The 27,126-nt window shown below is 37.5% G+C and overlaps 2 protein-coding genes across 2 annotated transcripts in view; both read left to right on the top strand.

Moving 5' to 3' along the window:
- The first annotated feature begins 2,052 nt into the window (after positions 1 to 2,052).
- Positions 2,053 to 3,365, top strand: LOC144634071 (somatostatin receptor type 5-like). Its single transcript, XM_078493026.1, has one exon. The coding sequence runs from the start codon at positions 2,120 to 2,122 to the stop codon at positions 3,023 to 3,025; it is 906 nt and encodes a 301-aa protein (XP_078349152.1). The 5' UTR covers positions 2,053 to 2,119; the 3' UTR covers positions 3,026 to 3,365.
- Positions 3,366 to 4,020: 655 nt separating this feature from the next.
- LOC144634383 (uncharacterized) overlaps positions 4,021 to 27,126 on the top strand; it is a 32,078-nt gene continuing 8,972 nt past the window's right edge. Inside the window, exons 1-25 of the mRNA XM_078493338.1 lie at positions 4,021 to 4,567; positions 5,388 to 5,454; positions 6,334 to 6,501; positions 11,542 to 11,790; positions 12,812 to 12,886; positions 14,067 to 14,200; positions 14,286 to 14,324; positions 14,761 to 15,270; positions 16,097 to 16,299; positions 16,622 to 16,623; positions 16,709 to 16,884; positions 17,135 to 17,182; positions 17,686 to 17,961; positions 18,459 to 18,636; positions 19,473 to 19,609; positions 19,768 to 19,854; positions 20,055 to 20,149; positions 20,826 to 21,029; positions 23,391 to 23,459; positions 23,856 to 23,967; positions 24,143 to 24,304; positions 24,993 to 25,050; positions 25,157 to 25,274; positions 25,408 to 25,451; positions 25,825 to 25,954. Of these exons, the coding sequence (XP_078349464.1) occupies positions 11,582 to 11,790; positions 12,812 to 12,886; positions 14,067 to 14,200; positions 14,286 to 14,324; positions 14,761 to 15,270; positions 16,097 to 16,299; positions 16,622 to 16,623; positions 16,709 to 16,884; positions 17,135 to 17,182; positions 17,686 to 17,961; positions 18,459 to 18,636; positions 19,473 to 19,609; positions 19,768 to 19,854; positions 20,055 to 20,149; positions 20,826 to 21,029; positions 23,391 to 23,459; positions 23,856 to 23,967; positions 24,143 to 24,304; positions 24,993 to 25,050; positions 25,157 to 25,274; positions 25,408 to 25,451; positions 25,825 to 25,954 (3,066 nt within the window). The 5' untranslated portion in view covers positions 4,021 to 4,567; positions 5,388 to 5,454; positions 6,334 to 6,501; positions 11,542 to 11,581. The remainder of the gene's footprint in view (positions 4,568 to 5,387; positions 5,455 to 6,333; positions 6,502 to 11,541; positions 11,791 to 12,811; positions 12,887 to 14,066; positions 14,201 to 14,285; positions 14,325 to 14,760; positions 15,271 to 16,096; positions 16,300 to 16,621; positions 16,624 to 16,708; positions 16,885 to 17,134; positions 17,183 to 17,685; positions 17,962 to 18,458; positions 18,637 to 19,472; positions 19,610 to 19,767; positions 19,855 to 20,054; positions 20,150 to 20,825; positions 21,030 to 23,390; positions 23,460 to 23,855; positions 23,968 to 24,142; positions 24,305 to 24,992; positions 25,051 to 25,156; positions 25,275 to 25,407; positions 25,452 to 25,824; positions 25,955 to 27,126) is intronic.

The following is a 27,126-nucleotide window of genomic DNA, read 5'->3' as shown; positions in this document are numbered from 1 at the left end:
GTTTCTGAGTTTTTAATTTGTTGTAATTTTTTAATAGCAATCTGGTCTGCCTACTGCCAGTTGGGATTTTAAACCGTGTTATGTTGATTAGAATATTTGCTTCAGAGTTTGTTCACTTTGGCCCTGAAAAGCCCACACTAGCCCAATTCGGGGCAGTGGTCAATAAAGTATGTTGTCATATTATTATCACCTTCAAACAGTAATGAAACCGTGCTTAAGCCAGCCGCACACTGAGCAACTAGCTGAGCTTTCCCCACGCCGCTCAGCCATTTCACTTCACTCCCCGTGGGGTGCGCCGGCCGCCGCACGGGCTCTGGTTTGGCCGGCGCTGGCGTTCTCGTCACCCGCACCGGGTCTGTCTCCGGGCAAAATCCGACAGATTTTCCCCCTCGCGGGCAAAATTCTCACGCGGTCCGCACGAGGTCTGCTGGCAACGGCACGCGAGGCAGTAGCTCAGCTAGATGCTCTAGTGTGCGGTAGGCTTTAGTTTTTCCACTGCATAATCTAGGATCTGCAGACTATCTTCACGTCCCCATTCTGCTCCTGTTGGGTCCCGGGTGTGCTTTAAGGACGAAGCAAGGCGTAGCCAGATATTAGACATAGATGACGCAAAAGATGTGAGCGCCGATGGCACAAGCCGCTGGTGGAGTTTTGGGACATGTTCCCCCAGAAAATATTGAAAATCTAGAAGCTATGAAACACTATTTTCAGCATTTTCCATAAGGTATTTCTTCAGAAAAAAAATCAATCTCGCTTCAACTGGGGATTATTTTAACAACTGAACGTATTTTGTATTTAATTTTAGGTTAAAATCTAGACGAGGCAAGTGCCTCGTCTTGCCTCTTGCTAGCTACGGCCGCTGGGGTAAGGGGAAATTTAGTACCACTTTGTTACACGCATTTGAACATTTTCTGCACATTTAATATTTTATTGTTGAACTTGCTTAACATCATCCTCAGAGACCCAGAGGCAGTTAGTCGGGGCGTCGGGTGGCTCATCGGGACGGGCGACAGTTTACAACAAGCTTGGGAGAGCCCCTGGGCACTTTTTTTACCGAACCAGTTCCCGAAGCGTTAAAATCCCTTCTTTCTGATTGGCCAATGGTTGGGCTAAACAGCCACGACGAGTCTATGAGGAAAACAACTTCGTGTAAGAAGACGTCAGAGTCGCTCTGCTGGTCATCCTCGCTGATTGGCCAGAAAAACTGTTTTTCTGGCCAATCAGAAGGAAGGAGTTCAAACGCTTCTGGAACTGGTTTGGTAAAAGAAAGTGCCCAGGGGCTCTTTCGAAACAACCCACCGATTGATTTCCATTTAATATGTACCACTACTATGTATATGGACCACAAATGTGTCCGGCTATTATTTGTTCTCCCTACGGCACTGATTGCTGTGTATGGCATTTATTTTGACTTGGCTTGTTCCTTTTACCCGGTCTGATGTGGTAATTTTTTCAAATGCAAGCTTTGCTTCCGAAATAAAAACCACTTTTAGGCTTCGGAGCTTATTAATATTTACACTTGTTGAATTCATGTTTAATCAAATGTCTGATCATGTCATATTCGTTGAAGAAATAAAAACTGCATTTAACAATACATTTCTTGAAAGTCCCTGTCAAATACATAGGTCTAGGTCCTCGAACTTAAAATAAAATTTAAGTTTTAAAATTGTAAGTCTTATTGCCCAAGTCTGGGGCAGACAGATATGTCATCGCAGATTATTATCAGACAATTCTCCCTTAATTCCTGTCCTTTCAGAAAATTTCAAATTGCCTGTAAACAGTCAGGTGACAATTAATAAAGATCCTTTTAGTACGTCAGTACTCGTTAGAAATCAATGACAGTTTTGGACCGAAAAGCAAACAGTTTAAGTGCCAGGCCTTTACGTTTTTGCCTAAATCTTATTAATGTGAATAAATGTGCCAAGTAGCGGAAGTCTAAAGCAATTATCTTTACGCCCTTAAGGACATGCAGCTGCACTGAAAAACAAATACGGTAAACCAAAAAAACATAAACATCTCATTTAATCAAATTGGTGATTCAAAACTCAGAGCGCAATCTTACTTTTTCTCACAGCAAAATCATCACTACAGTTGTAGATCGTTGCATATCTTTCCAGACATGAAGTTGTCGACTCTAGATTTTGTTCTTTTACCAAGCTATGCAGTTATTGTTATTGTTGGATTAACAGGAAACTCCCTCATATTAACAGTTGTGAAAAGGAAACGCTACATGCACACTACAACAAACTTTCTTCTTGCCAATCTCGCTTTGGCCGATTTATTAACGTTACTATGGTGTATTCCAGGCATCGCACTGAACGGATTTGTCAGGCACCCAGACGGTTTACTGGGAGATATCCTGTGCAAATTCATCACCATGAATCACATCGCTGGAATATCACTTCTTGTCGCCGGGCTGACATTAACTCTGGTTTCTGTTGAACGATATAACGCACTTGTAAACCCTCTTAAAGTGAACTTACGGCTAACATTAGGAAATGTCAAATATGCCATCGCCATAATGTGGATATTTGGCTTCATCTTCGTATTACCACTCTTTGTCGTCGAGGACTGGGACGAGACACGCCGTCACTGTATTATGACCTGGGAAAAACCATTTTCAACCATTTATTGGTCATTCCTAGCTACGGTAGTGATAACTTCGTTTCTCGTAGTCTGCTTCTGTTATTTCAACATCATCAGAGGGCTGTATTTTACAAAGAAGATTTGCGCAGAAAATTTGACAAGTTCCTCACAAGAGGAGACCCAAGCCAAGCGAAAAATCGTCAAACTTTCCATTACAATTACAGTTATCTTCATGGCTTGTTTCTTTCCTTATGTTGTTGCCACAGTTATTGATATTTCGACAAAAGGTGTGTTTTATAAAATTGCGTTCTTCTTGGTTTACTGTAGTTGCTGTGTAAATCCCATTTGCTATGCACTGCAAAGCACGAATTACAGAACAGCATTCAAGGAAACTATCAGAAGAAGATCAACCACAAATCAAACAGAACAAGCAATATGATTGACCACATTTTAAGAGTCTCAAGGGGACTGTCATCAAATCTGAACAATTATTTCTGATCTAGAAGTAGCAATTAAAAGGTAAATAATAAGAAGCTCAACATGCAATAAGGGTTCGATAACATCGAAAGGTACTCAGGACACGACAGGAAATCATTAACGAGAATGATTAACAATATGAATGTTGTAAAAAGATTGAAAGCCCAGGCTTGAATTTTAAAAATGCAAACTAACATTTACACGAAAAATGGCTTCTTTGTTCTAATAAGCTAACAATAATTAATAACGTCTTCTGAGAAACTACTCCCTGCAGTAGAATAAAGGTGACAGATATTCAGAGTTTATCTCTGAATAAAGATAAGCAAAACGTGTATTGTACGCTACTTTATTTCATATCGCACGAGAAACCGTAACAAATTGTCTTTTTTTTTTCAATTACTGAATTTATAATACAATACAATACAAAACCTTTATTTATAAACGATAAGAAATTAAGACGGAATCTACTAGGAAGTCGAGTAAATTTAAAATAGAAAAAACAGAAAAACAACCTTGTTTCCCCCTAGTGGTTCCGTGATCACAAAAAATTCTTGTGTGGAGTAGTGGCAACGGTGCTCTTGCGTTGAGTGGATGCGACTTCGAATGTTTTCTTTGTGTTAGAAAGACTTTGATGAATTTGAGCAGTAGAAATTGATAAGGTGGAAACGGTAAACATTCTTAGGTCGGAATTTATTCAAGCTATGGGCAAAAGCTCACATCTTTTAGGCGTCATGGGTTCACGGAATTCGAATTCTTTTGGTGTTGTTAGAAAAGATTTCTTTCGATAGATATTTGAAGCAGTAACAAAAAGCTTGCAATCAGGTGTATAGGGTATTCCTACTCGGTCTGCGGATTTCCTCTAAAGCTTTCGCTTGTGGGTTCGTGTTACAAGGTACTACTAATTACAAATGCGGAAAATTGGTTTGGTATAGATATGGGTCAGTTTTCGTTTCGTTTTTGTTAGCTGAGAATAACGTAACTCCGGAGGCTTTCAGACAATATTCTACAAGGTACTACTAATTACAAATGCGGAAAATTGGTTTAGTATAGATATGGGTCAGTTTTCGTTTCGTTTTTGTTAGCTGAGAATAACGTAACTTCGGAGGCTTTCAGACAATATTCTAAAGTTGATGCGAAGACTTACGACGATTTCCGAAGAGAACCCGAGGACTACCGAAGATTTTTGAAGACCATCTCAGTCATCTCAGTACTTCCGATCGGAAGGTCTTCGTCTGGTAGGAATTTTGGCCTTAATTTGGCTAATGTTACGAATTTAGTTCTACATTATGCAGCTGTTATATATTTCTTAATCATTTCATATGATTAAATCCTGACACATGTCACCGCTTGCGGTGTAAAAAAAATAATAAAAAAAACGTATAGTTCGTATTTGACGCCAACGCAGTCAACCTTTTCAATACTCTTTGTGTGACCGTAGAAATGAAAACGAAATTCGAAACTATTACACGAGCCACATCACAAGCAAGAATATCCAGGACAAAGAGTAAGTTTAGGGTTTAGTACATTGATGGAATGACTTATTTCAAACTTTAAGCGACCTTTATTTACGTGAGCCAAGTAAAGCTTGAAAAATAGAGAGAAAATATAGAGAAGCTCTTTATTTGACCCATGTGCTTTTAATTGAACACTAACACAAGCAGCTCTAACATGGTCCCAACTTAGAGTCTAAAACCAATAGTGAAACGATGGCGTACCATAATGACATCCAAAGCGTATCATTTAATAAGCCACGCTCGATATCTCAAAATTAAAACTTGTCTGTGAAGCTTACAGATACATTTTATATTTGATCTGTTTTTTAATATCCAAGAAAAAAAAAAAAAAACTTTATATATAAAACTTTGTCAACAAGGTTAGAATAGTGATAAATGGAACGAGACCTGTTCAATTCCATCAGATTTAATTTAATTTTGTAGTTAATTTACGAATTGAGATAAAATCTTGCGCAATAAGGCTTTCACCAGACAACATGAAATTTTTTTGATATTTCGTCGAGCCTCCTCTTGTTTTGTAGCCTACAGCGTCGGGCCCCTTTATCATCAATTTCAAAGTAATGCAGTTTTCATCAACTCTTAAAATCGATTCAAACCATCTTTTTGAATTAAAGACATTTATAATTTTTACGAAACTAAGTTTCGATCTCTTTGGTTTCCAAGAGACTTGCTCTTACAAATTTGTATTTTAAATCTTATAAGTGTTTTTTTTCCTTTAGACTACACAAGAAGCCTTTCTTGTAACCAAATACTTAATTTCTCTTGTTATTAACAAGATATGGCACTTGAATGTTTTTAATTGTAATTTAGGTATGCAACTTACGAGAACCAAACGCATTTAGAGCTCGTCAAGTGAAGCGTTGAGAAAGGCAACGAGGTTTGTTTGTCTTTATATTTTAATTTTTCTCTATGATATAAGTACTGATTGCTAAAGCCTGGTTCTCATATGATCGTCCCGGTCGTCTCTGTCGCTTCAAAAAGTTTGCTTACTCCAATCACCTCAGACTTTGCAAACGACAGAAGCGACAGAGACGATCGGGGCGATCATATGAGAACCAGCCTTAAGAAAGACAGATCAAGGGTACGAGAATAAAAACGATTCACAAAATATAACATGTGGCTTTGATTGGTACCAACAAATTCTCAAATGTAAACTTTTGAGATATCCGTAAGGCGAATCAACAAACCAAGGTGAAATCAGTTTTGACATTTTTGCTTCTTATGCTGAAAGACGTTTTTATCGGCATCAACGCTCAAACAAGAAAAATAAAAGAAAAACGTCAAAAAACCTAGAACCTCTAATATATATTTGCCTAAAAAATAGAAATCTTTTTATTAACAAAGGAAGTTTACAAAATATTTTTTTCTTTCTTGATTCATTTTTTTATTGGATATTATTTTACCAAGACGCAAATAACTGACTGTTCGTTTTCCAGCGGAAAACGAATTACCAATAATTGCAATACTGTTGATGACTCTTAGAAATTTCAGCTGACGCTATAGATCGTGATGTTTCTACTGAGACATCACGATCCTGGCATTCGATGCAATATTAGACATTATTTTGATCTTTTATATTCTGATTACTATTATTCCGTTTTCATTTCCGTTACATGGAGAGCCACATTAATAAGACACTCCATAAACTTATAATAACTGACTATTGTAATATAACTGAAAAGTAAACAATCAAGCCATGACCAAGTGTAGTTTTTCGCCTATTCACCAATCGGTTTCATCGACGCTTAATTGACAGACAACTAAAACGGATGGCAATCGACTCCTCTGCGACGTGCTAATGACCTGAAAGCCAAAATGATTTGTTCGTCAGTGATGTTTGCCGTCTGGTTTTGGCAGCGATATAATCATTCCAGTTTAATTGCAAGACATTGATAGAGAAAAACACGTCAGAACGATTCCCAAGGTAAGTTTAACATGTTTTACTGCTACTAGGAATTTTACTGATTTTTTTAATCTTAAAACAAAGAAAAATTACATTTTTCGAAATACACTAAAATCGTGCCAGCTTCGAAGCAGCTGCCTGTAGCTTTCTTTCTTTCTTAACAACAAACGACAGAATAGAGCTGGATTGAAATTAAATGAACTGACGAACGGGAAACCGAGTGGTAAGCTCTTGTCGTTGTTACAAGCTCTATTTGTAGCAGAAGTTGAGCGGGGGTGTGAGCTTAATTACTTCAAAATAGTAGGGCTTTTTTACGTAACGATACTAAAACTTACCGAGCAAGAAACAGCTACGAAGACTGAACCATATTAATATGCATGAAGATATTTTGATTCATATAAAAGAGTTTGTTTTTAGATATTCTATAAAAGTTAAAGTTATTTTAATCTTTGCATTTGGGAAATGATTTCATGTGTCAATACTTTATGTTTCTTTTTCACAATTTAATTTTAATTTTATCTCATGTATTCAAGTTTAGAATATGCGGTACATTAAATAAAATCTCGACCATTTTTCAATATAATTTGTACAAGGAAACCTGCAGCTTTATTGACGCCTTTGAAACTATTAATTATAATCAAGTTGAATATGTCTTATTTTTAAATTAAAGCTGCGGCACCTAGGTGTAAATTACAATTCATTTTTGGAAAATGGATATATACACAGTTTAAAGCGAATTTGAAATGAGAAAACTGATTCGAAAAAGGCAATGTCAACAAGAATTGACAGTTGCTAAGTAAATTCTAAGCAACTGTAATGAAATAAAGATAGTGGGTCAAGAGAACTGACTACACTGAAATAAATGGCCCAAATGTATAGTGACAGTTGACATATGATTGATATCTTTCTGTACCAAGGCGAAAACGATGACAAATACAAGATTGTGCATTCGACAATAGGACGGTAGAATATATAAGCACTGTTGTTCACTTTGTCGCCAGTGATTCAAATGTTAATGTGTTACCGAAAATAGAGTCATGACTTGTCTTTTTCAAGTCTATCTGCATTCTTAAAACCATTTAATCGTATTGTTGTGGGCTTTTACTGTAGTACGAGGACGTTTTTTGTATAGGTTATTGCGAGAAGCCTTTGAGGAATTGTCGATATGTTTAAGACCTTTTGGTTAAAATTCAAAACCTTTTTTAGTAATAATCGAACATTTACGTTAATTTTTTGAAAATTTCGGTTATTGTCATCGGTCATTTAAAGTACATCTGTTGAAATATCGGATCATTTTTGGAATAAATTAATAAATTACACTTTTTTGCTTTTTGCTCGGAAAACTCTGGAGAACTCTGGTGTCTTCGGACACATTCGGCAATCGACCAACCTTGGTGGTAATTACCACCTTTTACAGTAACTAGCATATAATAGCACCTGATCTAAACCAATCAGGTTTGAGCAATTTTTTCAATTGTATAATAAATCGAAAATAACGAATGGCAAGCTTGTTGCAAGGCGTTTTGTAACAAAGAGGCAAAGAATGTGCTACTGATAAATAATTTTTTTGAAATGTTGTAATTCTTCTAAACCCGATCAACATAATCCATAATCTTCACATTCTTCTTAAAAAAAAAAACCCCAATAATTTGTAATATGATTACCTCAAAAAAATTACAAAGATCACGAGGCCAGTCGTCTTGGGGCGCCTTTTTTTACTTTCTTTTTTTTTAATGCGCATTTGAACATTTATGTATGGAATTTGCGCACAACAAATTTGTAATTATTATTATTATTATTATTGTTTACGTTCTGACGTAAGAACAACCTGCCTCTGATTCATTGGTTAACTTCCGCAAACATCCTTTAAGGTTCGTTTGTATTAGCAATAACATGAAAGCAACACCAAAACTTGGCTTTTGCAGCTACATATGAAATTTATTTCTCCGGTGGATACGTTACCAGTAATCAATGGGTGAGTAGAGTAGACGTATAAGAGCACTGAATGATGAATATCGAAATTTGCGTGCAACACACGTAGAATAGAGCAGATATTACACAATATGAAAAACGACCATTTGGTATTATGTACACGTTAGAGCTACAAGCAGCTATACTGATCTGTAGGGTGCAAGCGCATTGTTCACTATTTAGCAGCGGGGAGTGTCTCTCTGTAGTGAAATCGTCGGGCGAAGCGGGCGAATCTGAATTCGGGAGAGAAAACTCACAGAGCAAAGACTTGTGCAATTTTTCCCGTCGCCACGTTAAAAGTTCGCGAGGTAAATATATTGTGTATGAACTTGCAAATTAATTGGCCAATATCAAACTGACTTTGACTCAATTTCACATTGCTATGTTAAAGCATACCGGTAAATACTGTTACGTGCATGGACATGAAGAGTTTCGCCGGTGTATAAATTTATTTATCATATGGTTAAAATAAGGAAGGAGTTATGATATTGTTTTATTAAACCTTTGAATCTCTAAAATTAAAGTTGTACCGATTTGTTTGTATATATAATCGCTCGCATTTTCGGAGCTGTTCCTTAAATGACTCCAAAATGAATTTGACTTTGAGCAATTAACATTTTACGGTTCCGTAAAACTTTGATGTCGTGCGATATTATGTTTATGGACTGACCGGTCACGTACGTACAAGAGGATGTATCAGCCCAGTATCAAAATAAAAAATAAAAATTAAAATAAACACTCTTATTCTGTAATTTGACCGCAAAAGCTTATTTAAAGACAACTGACCGCTCTTCTGTTATCACTGTTGTGGTAACTAATTGGTTACAACTCCAAAATGAACTAGACTTTGAGCAGTTTACATTTTAAGGCTAACAATTACTTCGTGTGATATTGTGTTTATGGACTGACCGGAAATTTACTGTAAATATAGAAGATGCATCCGCCTAGAATCAAAACAGTAATAAAAAGATAAGATGGATAGTTTATAAAGATAACTACTCGCCCTTCTGTTATGTTACCAAAAAACTTATTACAAACGATAACAGTTCCATAAAAAAAATCTGGTTGGCGGAAAAGGCTAGTTGGGCCTGGGAACATTTCAGGTTGAATCGGCTTTTTATCCACAAAATAATTAAAGCAAAGTTCTTAGTACAGTAGCTACTTGACTTTGTCAATTGTATAGAAACCTTAGAATTATTATTTTGCAAATGGTAAAATCTGCTTGAGGTATTGCTTTGGTAGAAGAAATTTTTTTCTTTTTTTATATGCTAATCGTGGTTTTTTGTTTTTTAAATCTCACTGAGTTAATAAAATTTAAATAATAAAAGAAGGACGAAAATGATTTCTGGTTGTAACAGTCAAGTGACATCACAAGACAAACGGCCCATTAGAAAGACTCGATAAAAATTGTTAACACAGCTTTATGCTCAATACACAATATATTTGCCTTTTCAGTACACTGTAACTGACTATTCAGTTTGTTATTTATATTCATTACCTCTACTGTCAACAATACTTTGTAATATTTTGTATATGCCTTTAACTTGCAAAAATATGATTATTTTATATCTAAATGACTAAAAAGTGGTAAAAAATAACTCATTAAATAGCCATATCGCAACCGCGGCTGTATTTGTTTGTATTTTCGTGGAATATACTCAATAATAAATTGGCCTATATCAAAGAAGCGAACCCAAAGAGATACTGTTAAATTACCGATTTAAGTCTTCATCATAAGATCATGGACCATGAAAAATACTCATTGTTTTGTTTGGATTCTTGTTATGCCAAACATTTTCCTTTGCAATTGGTTCTCTGGCAGCTTGCTAACTTCGGAATTAAGGATCGCCCATGACTTGTGCGTGTATGTTATGTCTGTCATTGTTATTTTTTCCCCATTAATGACACTTTAAGGGATATTGGCATCTTAGCGTCATTATCTATTTGTATTCTCCAAATTTTACCGGAAAGACCCCCGGAAAGTAGTGATTCACGAAAGTAATGTAAAATTCTCGGTTGCTAGAAAAAGCCTAACCTCCCGAAAGTGACGATCTTCTGAAGCTACACTGAGTAAAGCTAAACGCAACTTGCTTATCTGTTTACATGAAGGAGAACATCAGACAATCTTAATCGAGATTTGTAAAAAACACAGCAGATTCCTTCATAGTTTATAAACAGATCTAAATACCTTTTGCGTATTTGCTATGATTTTATTAAGTTGGATGGGCCCATAAAGGTAAACTTTAGCGAAATTAGGGTTTTACAAAATTAGCCGGACACACCAAAGGAAGCGATTAGAAAAAGCTGCTCGATCTGAAAGAAACGAGCTTTCGTAAGCTTTCGGAACATTTTAATTCTTGGTGCAAAACAGTGAAGTTCAAGTTTATTCGCATTCTTTCTTATTATAGAATTCTTATTATTGTAGACTTCTTATTAAACTTCAGTGATAAAACTGGCGGGAGATCCCAGCAAGTTTTTTTAAACTTGACCTAAATATCAAACCAGAATACAAAGCAAACAGCAAGATTCCGTTACAGACTGTTGGTTACTTTTTCTAAACTGAGCTATAGTCCAGTTACATCTGTTTTTTATTTTATTTTACAGAAATCATTCCTTAAGCATCCACGAAACAAGAAAATATTTTTAGGCATAACGTACAGCAAGAGCAATTTACATTGTTACCTCTACTCTCATGCCCACGTTTAAAATTCTTATTGAACATAAAACCACTGCAAAGACACTCAATATACCCTCGATCTCATTAGTTTAATTTCAGTCGTGTGTAATTAGTGATACGCCAGACAATGGCTTTATAGAGATACTTAAAAATAGAGGCACTGGGTGCTCTTTCAATTAGAATTTCCATTTGAAAAGAGATAGTCGTCTTGGATCAAAGCGTCAGTTAAACAAAAGATTATGTAAAACTTCACGAATTCATAGTAAGAACTGCTTTTATTCTTCAATTTATTGAACTCGGCTTCCTAGTGACTAAATGTTTGCTAGAAGAATCTGTGTTGTTTGTATAAAACTGACAAAGCCCACTCGGTTAATATTAACATCAGTATTATCTGATACGGTATGTCATTGCAGACACTGACCGAGTTGCACAATCTTTGAGTTGTTTTGCAACATGACACTTCTGGCCATGAATCTACTGAGGCTTCATTCGCTGCTGCTAGTAAATTGGATTATTTATGGAACAGCCGAAAACTATCCCTGTGGCGATGTTTGTGATTGTTCAGGCGAGCCACAGCGAAGTCCTGAAGGTATCGTAGCCGACTGTAGCCGACGAAACCTGTGGCACCTTCCTGCTCGACTACCAGAGAAGACGCAATATCTGTGAGTTTGAAGTTTGTATTTTCTTATTTAAAACGTCAAGTAGTTTATCTCAGTGATATTTGGCTAGGGTTTAAAAAACTATCGAGCAAAGTGCCGAACCTTCTAAATTATCATCCAGAGTTCATGACGAGTAGTTACGGATTTATTTCTCCTTTCAATTTCGCACCTGAGCAATAAAAATGCAAACGGAATAAAATATCAAAGAATGCCGTCCTGTTGTGTTACCAAAGCAGAGTTCAAGAGCAGAGTGAATTAAGCTCATATTGCTTATATTTTGAAGATAAACATTTCCATGTAATTAAGCCACCCCCTCATATTGATCAATTAAAATTCGTTTGAATTTTTTGCGTTTTCATAAAAGTCGGTTAAATTGATTTCCTGCCCCGATAGAAAAATAATTACCTAGACAGACATTTAATCCTTTGTGTACTCGGTGCCTTTGTTCGCATCATCACTTAAGCCTTTTCAAAATTTAAATACGACAAGTAGAAAACTAAAAATCATCGGTAAAGTGGCTATGTCACGATATTTTAGGAATATTTTCTGCTGTACAAAATTACAAAATTCAAAATAATAACTTTTTTTAGTAGAAAAACATATAAAGTAACAATAACTGAAAAAGCAAAAAAAAGGGAAAATCGCTAGTGTGGTTACCACTGAGGAAAATTGCGATACTTCAAGAACGACAAACTTGAAAAATAAAGTCATGCCCATGACATCAAAAAGTGTCACGTAACGACAAAGAAAACGCGTTATTTCCGCCCAGCTCATGTCAACCGGAAGTCTAAATAACTCTTACACTGGGCTAACGTGTTTTCCTTTCTTCCTCCTCATGTTAGACATGAAAGGACGAAATCTTTTTCGCAGCCGTTAGTGGTCGACTTGTAACGTGTTCTCCAGAGCGAGCATTATGAAAACCTGTGGCATCGGTGTAAATTTTTTTCACGCAAATCGTGCACTGTCTCATGTGTTATATTGTGTTATTAACCATCTTATATGTTTATTTAATATCTTTTTCCAGAGATCTTTCAGGTAACCTGATTTCCAGCTTGTCATCTCGAGAAGTCGTGGATCTTCCCAGGAATTTGCTCGTTTTGTAAGTCGACTAGAACAATTTTTTAAAATTTGGGACCGTTCATTTTTTATGGGGTGGGGGGGGGGCTGGTGGGATTTGATAGATAGTCACTGTTATATATAATGGCCCCCCTTCTTCGTCGAATTTTTACCTGCCCCCTCCCCTCGAAATGTAATTTTTTTCGATGACCCCCCCCAAAAGAAAAAAACAATAATGAAGTGAAATTAAAACTGATATATCGAGCCTTGTGACTAAAGATTGTATCAGTGTACAAAAAGCACATCCCAAATAGCTGGCATTGTCTCAACATTTGTTATGGATGCCGTCTGATAGTATGGGTTCTCTGCATTTGTAACTAATAAGCTGTTTGGTAGAAATAATGGCGTGTGGTACATTACAAAGTAGGGGGGTCCAGGGACATGCTCCCCCGGGAAAATTTGAATTTTCAGAACCTCAGAAATGTCATTTTGGGCATTCTGACAATATTTTTTTACTCTTACAGAAGCCTCTTTACAACACTTAAAAGGATAATTCTTTTTAGTGACCCCCCCCTCACAGACCATATTTTTTCGGCTGGCCCCCCCTTTGAAGCCAAATTTTTTTGAATGCCCCCCCCCTCAAATCCCACCAGCCCCCCCTACCTTATGAAAAATGAACCGTCCCTTATATCTGACTATTTGATTTAAACTTTTTTCGAATGATTCCAAAGAGAAGAAATGAAAAAACTTGGCAAACCAGTTACGCTCGATTTCTACCGCCTTCTCGGGTCCTGGTTTCAGGGGCATGACGGCGAGCTCATTTTCCCGAAAAAGCGACTGAAAATCGAGCCTTGGCAAACCTTTGTCAACGTCTTACGTCATGTTTGCTGACGAGCTCTAATGCTGAATGATCCCAAAGTAAAGATATCTTTTGAACTTTCTCGGAAATCTTCGGCAAATTTCGCTAATTTTTTGAAAAAGTCGAAAAAAGCACCGGAACGTTCGTATGACCTTCGAACAACACTCGGACGAGAAATCTCCGGAAATCTCCGATCTTGAAGTAACAAAATGTTTCTAGAAAGGAAAAAAGTTGCTCGAAAGATGAAGGGTTGTCCAAAAGTTGCCACGCATCTTTCGGACAGCCCTAATATTTCCCGGGTCAATGGATTTCGTACTTTTAATGAGAATGAACAATTCTTATAATTGCACTTATTTTCTTTTAGAGATTTGTCTGAAAATCCATTGAAATGCGATGACAGAATTCTAAGGAATCTAGCGACTTCCATTACTGTCAAGTCGAACTGTCCTACGTCAAGTACCACTGTTAGTTACGATTTCCGTTCTCTTCGCACGAGAGGTGAGTTGTATATAAAAGCCAAGGATAGTAGGCAGGCGTTGCTTTCCCATTTCATATCTCATCATCATTATTATTCTGTCCTCAGGGAGGAGGATTGAGCATCGTACTAAACGAGATGTGACAAGTAAGTTTAAATGTAGCATCTTCACAATTAAATTAAATTCTGATTTAAACAAACTTTAATAGAAGCAATCACAGGGAGTTGTCCTTATAATTAACAATTTTTTTTCATGTAAAATATAAAAAGTACGTCTCTTGTAAATAGCCCGTTGTAAAATATGTATTTATCTGTATTACCTATGTAATAGGTGCGTGTAATAAAGTTGCATTGAAAAAAGAAGCAATCACAGGGGCTATTAAAATAAAGTTTAGAGTAAGAGACTGTAGCTAATTACTCGGCTAGACGCAACTCCCTTTTGACTTGTTAAAATTTTGATGACACCTTTTTATTTTAAAATCTGTGTTTTCTTGTGTTGGCCTTTTCATCGAAATACCAAAACGTTAGTCAGAAAGGCAAATAAAAAAGGCTTGATTACCGCTTTGCGACTTGTTTAACTCAGGTTGTCAGCCGGAATCTTCAAACTGTGTAAAACACATCTGCGGAGGCAATGAATACTGGCTGCCATATGCGACCTACTGGGGCTGCTGTAAAGGTAAAATCCACGACCTGCGTGAGACCTACTGTACTACACTTCAAGGCGAACTGAACTGCAGCAGTAAGATAGCCCCTCAATTTAAATGCAGGAATGGACATTGTATACCGACGCCGTGGCTGTGTAACAAAGTAAACGATTGCCAAGACGGAAGTGACGAACTTGGTTGTGATTTATGTCAAGGAACCAAAAACTTCCGGTGTTGGAACGGGAGATGTGTTCCACAGTCCGCTGTTTGCGACGCGTATAATGACTGTGGCGACGGAAGCGATGAAACATTTTGCCGAACTTTAGCTGGTGGGTGGTGCACAACAAAGCAGTACCGATGCCCCACGGATGTTTGTATTCCTCTTGAAAACGTGTGTGATGGAAAGGCAGACTGCGCTGATAAGTCGGACGAAATTGGATGCAATGAAAGTAAGAAGATAACTGTAACTAAGATTCGCAATTTGCAATCTGTGTTCTTCCCAAAAAACCTGAGTCTTGGATATCTATGGCTGTTGCCGTTGTCATCCGTATACTGCAGTAAAAACAAAGTATAATAAGTGAGTGAGTGAGTGAATGCTCCCTCTTTTTTTCCTGGGTTTTGTAAATTTAAAATTTTATTTTTTTTATTTTTACCCCGCCGCAGGCCCCCCCCAAAAAAAAAAAAAAAAATTTTAAAAGAAATTCGAGTTCCTCCAATACTCAACCAGCATAGAGACTATGCCCTTCAGAACTCCGGTCCGGAAGCTCAACCCTCGAAGTACAGGATACTCGTGGGAGCTAGGCTACAAACAATTCACTTGCTGGAATTAGTTTGTTGAAAAGTGAGATATGTATGGGAATAAACGATAACGGGTAGCTACTTCAATTTACCAAAATACTTGTTGATCCTCCTCATTAGTTTATTAGTATTTAGTATAATACACGACCCCACAAGCATTATGCTTTAAACCCTATCGTGTGTAAATAAAGGTGATGATGATTATGATCTGTCTCTTCGGAGTTTTTAACTTTCTAGAGTCAGCATGAACAGATGAAAGGACGAGTGACTGAGATCTTTCTCAATGTGCCACTCAATGTGTCAGCTGTTTAAAACTAAAACGGCTGCGATTGTTTCTTTGTGAGCGCCAAGAACTAGAGAGAAACCTACTTTTTAAGTGAAAACTTTTCTTATGGATGGTAACGGACAATAAATGTGAACGAGCCTTGTTCTCGCAGTTTTATAAATGATAATAGTTCTGCCATTTCTTTGCAGCAGGTTGCGACGACGGGTGGAAACACTATATGTCTTCTTGTTATAAGTACTTCAACCGCCAGAGCAGATGGACTGATGCTAGAGATCATTGCCAGAACATCAGTGCAGATCTCGCAAAAATCACCAGCCGAGATGAGCATGATTTTGTTTTCGGCCTTGGATCACATCAGCAGTTTGACATCTGGATTGGCTTGCGGCAGCAAGTGGTTTTAAGCAAAACACAGTTCGTTTGGACTGATGGATCGCGTATTGGCAACTTTACTTTCTGGTCTAATGGTGAGCCCAGGCCAGGGCAAGACGTGTGCGTGGAGATGCTTCGTAAAATAATAACGGACGATGGAGGACTGGCAAATGTACGGAGAAACACAGCTCTTACGTGTGTCAGAAAGGTGCGTTTGGCTCTTCTTGCGGCGTCGGGTGGAAACAGTATATGTCTTCTTGTTATAAGTACTTTAACCGCCAGAGCAGATGGACTGATGCTAGAAATCTTTGCCAGAACATCAGTGCAGATCTCGCTAAAATTACCAGCCGTGATGTGCATGATTTTGTCTTCGGGCTTGGATTACATCAGCCGTTTGACATCTGGATTGGTTTGCGGCAGAAAGTAGTTCCAAGCAAAACGCGGTTCGTTTGGACGGATGGATCGCGTATTGGTAACTTTACTTTCTGGACTAGTGCTGAGCCTAGGCCAGGGCAAGACGTATGCGTAGAAATGCTTCGTAATGATAATAAAGGAGGATGGAGGACCGGGGAATGCACGGTGAAACACAGCTCTTCTGTGTGTGAGAAAGGTCCGTTTGCTCTTTTTAACCCCACACATTGTATGCTTCAGCTTGTAATTTAAGACCAAATTACCCGGCGAACCAGATTTGTTTCTCGCCAAACCACGGAATAAACGCTCTGGCACCCAGGGTAGGACCAACTTCACTTGTCATTCGAGAATTTCATAAAGCGATGCCAGTATTGCAATGCAAATTAGTCAGAAAGGCGGACTGTGAAGCCGCCATTGAGAAACTTATCTGTTTTTATTTTTTTTTACAGCAAACGTTTGTGTCGCTCCGGGAATTGATTGCAGTAGCGGCGACTTTGGTGAGCATAAAACAGCTTAGTTTTCTAACAGCTATCGTACTGTTCAGTCTATAAATCCGTACTGGCCACAATAATAACTAATCGGCCCTGAGTGAAACTTAACGTTTACTGAAGTCGCCCTTGACATTGCCTCTAACCTCAATTTTTTCGGCTTTAATGTTCTTACCTGAAGAATGAAGAATACATTGGAACACGTCTTTGTTTCTTGTTTTAACTTGCTCGGGGTTCTTCCTCTTTTCACCTTTCTCAATAAGATACACCAATATTTTCTAATTTTGAAAATTGTGGGTCTGGGATTTAAATCAAAAATTTCTCAGTGGTTTACCCTTAACCAGTGCATGGAAACGAAAGTTCTTGGAGCGACTTTTTGGTAACTGCAAAATTGAAAATGAGCCGAATTAGTAGATAACCAGCGGGTAATATGACATGACATACTGAACAGAAATTTCTTTCTTTCTCTAAAATCTTACCAATTACTGTTTCTCATCTTGTTTCTCCGAAAGAAAAACCAAGGGTGACTTCCTTCCCAAGCGAAGAGACCATCACAGCTCCTTATGGCTCTAATGTGACAGTGGAGTGTAAAGCGACTGGTTTTCCGAGACCCACCGTCATGTTAATTATTAACGCATTGACTGTCTACACATCAGTTGGCGGTCATACAGTCATGGCACCTTATGAAGCTACTGTGACGTATACTGTTAAAATGTCGTCAGACGTGGAATGTCACATTTCTAATAGAGTGGGCAGCAGCTTTATGAGAATGAGAATCAATCTTAAAGGTATGTCCTTTAGTTTTTACCGGCTGCCGAGCCAGTGCCTCGGGAAGCCGTCCCGAGTCCCGAAGCGTGGAGAAGAGTATTTCTCCATCCCCCTCTCGAGTTTTCGCGGCATGTCCAGTTTACGCTGCTCTCAATTATTGTAGCAGTGCTATCCAGTCGGGGGAATAAGTGCTGGTTTTGGCAAATCTTCGTTGGAGCACTCGAAGAATTTCCGAATAATTTCATTTCATCAAAAACTAGAACGAGCGCTCACGAGTACTCCGAAAGGAATCGCACGTACAAATACGTCATGTTGCTGAGCAACTTCTGGGACGAAAACCACGGGCTCAGTCAATTCGCGGAGAAGTTATGCCGCCATCAACTAGCACGTGTTCCCCCGACAGTAGCAATTTTCTGGATCTTAAATAAATGAAAATGTTTAATTATTTATACGATTTTTTACGAAGGAATGTCAGTGTCTAAATCAATTGCCAAAAAGGCGTCAATATATTTTGCAGATGACGACTCGGCGTACCTCAAGGCTGTCTTGAGACTACACGATGAGAAATACACAGTCGACCTCAGTGATCCTTTATCTGGGCGATTCAAATCACTATCAGGTTTTTTGGAAGATCAGCTGATGCTTATTTATAAGAATGTTGCTGACGTCAGAGATGTAAATGTCGTTGCTTTCAGGTGCGTCTGCTTGCGTCATTTGATAATTAAGCTCAAGTTCAGTTTCGCGATAGACTAATTTTCCTAACTTCATTACTTTTGGCATACTGGTAAGATATTGGCAGCATATCAAGACATTTAACTCCTAGTGATGCTTTATTCCGCCGTTTTATTGACGATATATTGATATGTTGACGAAAGTTCAAAATTTAATCCGCCGCCGTTCGATCAACCTCTTCATCCAACATCAGGTCGGATGAACATTTGTGATCATCTAGCGCCCCAAAGTTATGAACAGATTCTCATCCAACGTTTAGCAAAAAGAGGAATGGTTGTTCGTTACGTTGGTTTATACAATATGAAATTAACTAAAATGTCTGATCAAAATTAATTAATTAAATGTGTGATTAAAGTTTAGGTCTGCGTTCCAGCTTAGAAGCCTATCCGATCGGAGTTCGAAGTGAATAGAGTATTTCTACTCCCCCTGGATGGGACAATGGTCCATTGCAGGGTTACACCGAGCATTAAATTTGACGGTACCCATTTGTACACCTGCGTAGAGAGAGGCATTCTGAGAGTTAAGTGTCTTGCCCAAGAACGCAACGCAGTGACACCGGTCAGGGCTCGTACCGAACCACTGTCCGGAGTCCACTACACTAACCATTAGGTCACTGCGCCTCTAACAAATCTATCGTTTGTCCGGATGTAAGTTCGCCTTGGAAAAAAATACATTACATCCACGACCTTTTCTCTCAGAACAGCAACATTTTTAATTTAGAATTATGTTGGATTTTTTGAAAGCTTTTTGTGTAAAAAAATTGACAATTCTTTTAAATATATTTTATCATTTTCTTCAGGAAAGGAAGTGTTTTAGCAGATATTCTCATCCACACTGTCAAACAAAGTTCTTCAGTTGTTAAAGACGTACTAATGGAAGCCGTGGAAACAGATCAGTTAGGAAATGTTGCACTTGACTCGTGCGTGGATACAAAAGGTGATTGGTACTATAATTGGTAATCAAAGCTGGTGTTAGGGGATCCTAGTCCACGTGAAATAGATAAACGTAATTATGAGGGCAAAATTGTTGAAAGTAGAGGAATAGCCTGCAGCTATTTTAATTGTTGTTGACTGATCTCACCTCGTTCTCTTCAGCCTGTCCTAAGGAATTTTTCAATGTGACTTGGAATGGAGTCTTTGAAGGAGAGTACGCCACACAGGATTGTCCCAGAGGAGCAGCAGGTAAGCCAGTGATTGACACATATAAGTAAACCCAACTGGAAAAGCCCACGTGACACGTTTGGATCAGAAACCAAATTCGTGTAAATAATGTAAACTACTATGTTATGATGTGAAACCCAAAAATGTATCATGATACGGTCATACTAATGTATCTCATCTTAGAATATTAGAATAACCTCATACTTGTTCGCTTTTTGAAGGCGTTGCCAAAAGAAAGTGCTTAGAGAATGGTGTGTGGGGATATCCTGACTACGGAGACTGCACTAATAAAGAATTCAATCAGCTTCAAGAAAAGGTTTGGTTTTTGGAGATATTATTTTTTTTATCTGATTTTATATTACTTTGCAGTGACAGCGATATCGAAATGCAGTACACAGTCGCATGAGTAAATGTGAAGTCTTATTTTTTTCCTACTAGAGACATTGGCCGTTTAAACACTAGAGACGGACAAATCGTCTGAGACTGACAAATAGTCTTAGAGTGAAACGGGACGGACACGATTTTGGACGTACAAGTCGTCTGAATTTGTCCCTTGATTTGGCCGTCTAGGATGATGACTTCGAGGACGACTTGGTCGTCTGGACGGACAAGCCGTCTAAAAGCCATCTTAAATTCACACTAGACGAACAAATCGCCAGACGACTTTGTGTGAAAACGGCCATTTTGTATCAAGCACCGTAAAATTACGATTTCATTTCATAGAGCATGCTCACAAACCTGAAAAGTTTGTTTAACGACTGTAGGACTTGTTGATTTAAGCTCCGTGTCGTTATGTGCAGACCCCGCTATAAAAGCCCTCCCAGAACATAAGTCCACCTGAAAGGCACGTTGGGCAAATACGAGCCCGTGACATATTTGCACTTTGCACTTGTTTTTTTTTATAGTAGAAACGATTATTAAGATATTTTATGGTATAATGTTTAAACTGAGTTTGACAGTGGCTACAATTACCAAGTTTATCCTTTTGCTAGATAAATGGTTTGTTCACCTCATCCCGTCCTTCAAGCAAAGACCTCACAATGATTATCACTGAGCTGGCCTCTCTAACAAAGCCCAAGAAATACGATGCTGTGATGGCTGGAAATATCAAAACATCAACTCAAATATTACAAGACGTTGTCAATTACAACAAAAAGGTTTCGAACAGCCGCGAAGCTGTATCGGCTAACGTTGATGTAAGTGTGTGCAAAGCCAAGGGATTTTAAGAGGCCGTCTTTCTTAATCTTAAAACACCCACTCTAATTCGCGTCAAAAAATATTTTTTCCTGAAACTCTGGCAACTGAAAGACTTTGCGGAGGCTAGAACTAAAACAGATTTGGTTTGATTCAAAATGATTTTCTGGCCGCGTTAGGAGCCATTAAATATTCTGCCCCTTCGGGCCCACTGCAACGACTGGAAAATTAGAAAAATAGGCATTTTTTGAGCCGCTGTCAAATATTTCATTCGCATCGAACACCGACAATTTTTGTATCAATTTGTTCATAAACATTTCTTGTTTTCTAAGAGAGTAGCAACTTTTCTTTCGATTTATCTGGAAATGCGAAATCAAGGTTATAACTACCACTACTGATCGGCATCGAACGAAGGTTGAAAAATGACCTTGATTTAGAAGCGAATATTTCAATTTCGTTACCTAGCTGATAACTCTATTCTACACAGCCGAAAAGTGTTGTCCTTTATCTGCTAAAATATGCAACATCACATGTACGTTTTCAGTATTTCAAAAGTTATGACCGTTTATATCAGCACATGTGCGAGTAATGGTGACAATGGCCGCGGCCGCACTTAGAGAGTTGACTGGGTTAATTTTTTAGAAACCCGGTTAAAAATTTCCACAAAACTTAACTCGGTTAAAGTATGGTTACCACAACTAACTCGGTTAAATATTTTTAGCGACCGCATTAGGATCAGACCAGACTCAAGTGATGTCATGATTAAGCTATTTGAAAACAAGCAAAAACGGCCGGCTTTCTTGATAATTCTATTACTTGCTCATTTCTTCTCCTGCTTTTAAGATTTATTTCAATGCATTCTCGGCTAACACCGTTCTATTTCTTCCGAATGCGTTCTACGGAAATTTCAAGCCCAGTTGTTTCGAATGTGTTGATCTTCAGCAGTCGTTCTAAGACTCATCGCCACATCGAAATCGCTTTCAAGACCTTCAAGTGCACGTTTTTCCAAGGAATCGGCGAAGAGACGGAAGAGGCATCAGAAACCATGAGAGCCCTGGACCAAATAATCCGCATTTCTCTGGTGGTTCTAGAGTTTCCTAATTGCAAGGGAAATTATAGAATTACGCCACGAATTGTGTCCGAACGCCATGTTTGCGTGTGATGGAAAAGAATATCTTCTCTTAATACATGGAGATGAATCTGATAAGAAACCACTAACCTGGTTAAAACGACCCAGAAAGGTAGTTTAGAATTAACCTAACCCAGTTAAAAAATCTATTGTTATTTGATTAATTTCCATGGGAACCGCTAACCTGGTTAAGAGTCGGTTAACTCTCCAAATACGCGGCCGCACTAGATATTTTTTTAACCCGGTTAATTTTTATTGATTAATTGGAAATAACCCGGCTAACTCGTCAAGTGCGGCCGCGGAAATGTTGTTATTACTCGCACATGTGCTGATACCAGGCTGATACTGAAAACGTACATGTGATGTTGCATATTTTAGCAGAAAAAGGACTACACTTTTCGGCCGTGTAGAGTAAAGTTATCAGCTAGGTACCGAAATTGAAATTTTCGCTTCTAAATCAAGCCCATTTTTCAACCTTCGTTCGATGCCAATCAGCTAGTAGTGGTCATTATATACTTGATTTCGCATTTCCAGATGAATCGAGGAAAAAGTTGCTACCTTCTGAGAAAACAAGAAATGTTTATGAGCAAATGGATATAAAAATTGTCGGTGTTCGATGCGAATGAAATACTTGACAGCGGCTCGAAAAATGCCTATTTTTCTAATTTTTGAGATGTTTCGGTGGGCCCGGAAAGGCATAATATTTAATGGCTACTAACGCGGCTAGAAAATAATTTTGAATCAAACCAAATCTGTTTTAGTTTTAGCCTCCGTAAAGTCTTTCAGTTGCCAGAGTTTCAGGCAAAACTATTTTTTAACGCGAATTTGAGTGGGTGTTTTTAAGAAAGACAGCCTCTTAATCATTGATTTATTTACCCGTTGAAAACTAATTTAGTTCATTAAATTAAAATGGATTTTTATTAAAAAAATGTATGTCACAGTGAGCCTTGTTGGACAAAAAAGACAGCTTCATCTTTAAGATTGTTATGTTCACAGAAGTTATAACTTTGTCTCTATATTTACTTTAATTTTATTTTAACATACGAAACAAGGAAAAATTAAGAAATACTCGTTGAAAATTTATTTAGAAACGCCAGTTTTTTGAAGCAATGAAAGTGTTAGGCAGAGTAAAGCACTTGATGCCACGTTATATCCTCAATACTCACCCAAGTTAATATCGAGCTCAATATTTTCCATTTACCCATCTTATCGTTTCTCTTTTTCTCTTTATCAGGGATTTCTTCAAACTGTCAGCAACCTTTTTGATGTCAACAATCTAAGAGATTTCACTCAGCTTCAAAAGGTATACCTATACTTGCGTTCTTCATTTAGTGTACTTTGGACAATCATTGCTTTGCGTACCGGAGTTGGTTTGATACAAAAAATCCTCTGGGTAATCGAACAATCAGAGACCATCAGACGCTAAAGAAAGTCTTAAAAATCATTTTTGGCTGGTGCAACTTTCTTCCTCGCTTTCTACACATTAGAAGTATTCCGATTGGTTCATGCGGACGCTATTTATGGTATTGCAATGGTGTCTGTAATGCTTCGCGACGCGGAATGTTAAAGAACACAACATACCAGTTACATTGCATTTGACGTAGAGAGAAATTTGTCTTTCAGCAGAATTGCGTTTGCATCTTTCCATGCAAGGAAAGCACTTTCAATGACAAAACTGCATGATATTTCTCGTTTGCAGACTGATAACACTACAACAGATTTAACAAAAATAATAGAAGATTATGGACTTCAAGCAGCTGCTGGACAAATAAAGGAAGATGACAACCAAAGCTGGGTGAAAGATAACATAGGTATCTACACTTCTACAAACGTTAAGGAGCAATTAACTCTTAAACGTTAATTTGCAGAGGAGATCGATTGAGTAACGTTAATTTGCAGAGGAGATCGATTGAGTAAGAAAAGGTTGGAGTACGTAAATGTTTTGCAACACTGTAATAATTTGTTGAACTTTTGCTTGTCTTATAGCAATGGAAGCAATTGTCGTCCCTAACAATATACAAGGTCCAGTGGTGTTCCCCAGCTATTCTGATGGCCCTCTTTCATCACCAGTATGGACGAAAAATGGAAAACAGCGCATAACATTACCTAAGGAAATATTCAGTTTAAAGGGCAGTCTATCAATAAATGGTAAATTTGGGAACCTTAAAGTGTATATGACACGAAATCTTTATTCTTTTTCTTTCGTTGATAGTTCGAGGATTCATAGTAATGTCAAAAACTCATGCCGCCGAGTCTCCATCTTGATTCATCAAACGCTCACAAAGCTGACGTGACGAACCTTTTGGCGCGCGCCCATGACAATAGGTACGTCACGTCACCTTTGTGACGTTTACTTGTTTGATGAATTTAGTGGGAGGGCCGAGCATGACGGAAAATTTTGGGACAATTTTAACTATCAATCCTTTATTTAAGCATATCAACGAAAGAAAAAGCAATAAAAGATTTCGTGTCATAAACACTTTAAATGAGGAGTAAAGAGTAAAAATAAATTAGAATGGATGTAAACGGACTGTATGATGCTAGTGGGCGTTGGAAAACGTTTCTTGGTTTTCACGCTTCGTAGCCTTTTTAAGGGGCACTGTAATCTTTTTCAAATGATGTTGACAAGTGAATAATATCATTAAAAATATGACTTGAATGATTTTAAGTGTAGTGAAATCATCAAAAACCAATCAAGTACATCAGGTAAAGAAAGTATATTCTAAAGTGTTTAGGAACGATTTCCGCCATTTCCTTCTATCATAACTGTTCCTGTTTATGCTTCTTGGTGTCAAAAGGAAACTAAGCGAAATATTTTTATATTTGTTATATCCAGGAACAAAAGTGGCCAGCTTTCTATTCAGAACATTAACATCGTTTTTGACACAAGAGAGGTACGTGAAAAAGACACTGACACGACAAATCAACAGATCATATTTACATCAGAATTATTTCATAATACCAGGAAATAAATCTAATAATTTTGTTCACTGTTTTCAGTGCGTACGAGCAAGTTGGTCAGCAGTTCCAAGTCGAATCGCGCATCATTTCAAGCTCAGTAGATCCACCCGCTGGCAAACTGGTTGAGCCTGTTGTTATTGTGTTCGGCGGTGTTCAGGTGATTGGAAACATACAACAAACCTATGTCGTTTACAGAAACCTGTTAGACCTGTTTTACATTTACATCAAGCTAAATAAAAATTATGGCAATCATGAATCGCTATTTATCAGCAATTTGTCTTTTTCCACAGACGGACAAAGGATCTGTGGTCTGTGTTTACTGGGATTATAGTCTGTAAGTATTAACAATAAAAATAGTGTTCAAATCCTCATATCTCCTTGCTCGTTTCGGATATTAGAGACTGGAAAATTTAAGGGAACTTCCACTCTTACGACAATTTAACGTTGAATTGTCTGAAATAATGCCTAAATTTTAAATTTTAAAGCGGGACAAGGGAGAATTAACATTTTAAATAGCAATAAATAGTGAAAAAAATTCTTGCTATTTTAAAATTTCCTTCGCGCCGCTATTTTGGATTTTGTGACGCGTTTCCGTTTCAGCATTCACTACTCTGATAGCTTCCAATGTTAATGCCAAGAAAAGTGTTTCAGATTTTATTGTGGTAGGCAATAATGAAACAAGTTAATTTCAATTGTTCGCTTTTTAGAAATTCTAAGGGTGGTGGATGGTCCACAGATGGGTGTCGGCTTGCATCACGTAAAAATGGAACTGTCACTTGTGAGTGTAATCACTTGACGAACTTTGCGGTTTTGATGGATAGATCTGGCATATCCACTGTAAGTTGAATATATTATTATTAATAATAATAATAATAATAATAATAATTAATAATAACAATAATAATAACGAATTTATTACAGTATATCCATATGACATGGCTCTTCATCTGTAATATGCTAACTATAAAAATAACAGTAAACAGTATTTTCTCTTTTAAATGTGTCCTTTGGAAAGTGTTTGTGCTCTTTGCAATTTCGTTACGTGATAGGCAATTTATTAAAGCTTGACGCTACTTGGTTTTGGAAGGTGTTCGATATCAACGGTATTCTTATTCGAACGCTTAAAGCATAGTGCAGTATATCCCTAGCAGCCAGTTGTTAGTATTGTCTAAAGTGGTAATACCTGTTTCTAAGCCTAGCTTCTCACTACAAAGGACGTGACTTTGATTATTATTTAGAGCTTCCTGGTAGTCAGTTCTTCAACCTATTGGAGAGAGGCGCTATTAGAGGAAACTGCATATCTTGCCTGAGAACGCAAAATGCGGAAAGGGACTGACCTTAACGCCCAGACCTCTGGATACGGAAAAGTGAAAAAACTCTTTAATAGTACATATGGGAAGTTGGGAAGAACGTTCACTAAATAATTATCCTCAGGAAACAGATGATCAACAACAACAACAACAAGCTTTATTTGCATGACTGTAAATTTGTTACAATATTGCAAAGGCGTAAACTTATTAAGTAATAATAATAATAAAAAATAATAACATAGTAAAGAAAAAAAAGATTACATATAAAATTAATTACATTGATAGTATTTTGTTACGTAAATCAAAACAAGATGATATAAATTTAATCAATTGCATGGTCACAAAATAATCGGAAGAATTCATTAATTCTAAAATCAAGTCAGGCACTGGTAGCCGGCTGACATTTAAGATGATATGCTGTATTTTCTTGTAAAAGTTATTTCTTATTGTTGTATATTTGGAACAATAAAAGAGAAAATGAATTTCATCTTCGGTTTTATTACAATCACAGACCGGGCAGTGCCTATTATCTCTGGGCGTATTGTTATATCTGCCTAGTTCGATCATTAACTTATGATTACTAATACGTAATTTAGCTAATGTTCTCCTACCAGAAACTCTCCTAGTTAACTCTAGATAATCGGAGGTAGCATATTCGTGCTTAAAAGATCTGTAAAATTCTAGTTTTTGAGAATGCTG

The sequence above is a fragment of the Oculina patagonica genome, chromosome 1, assembly GCF_052425735.1.
Source record: "Oculina patagonica isolate OP01 chromosome 1, crgOcupat, whole genome shotgun sequence".
Classification (NCBI taxonomy): domain Eukaryota; kingdom Metazoa; phylum Cnidaria; class Anthozoa; order Scleractinia; family Oculinidae; genus Oculina; species Oculina patagonica.
This window is presented reverse-complemented; position numbering and strand designations above follow the sequence as displayed.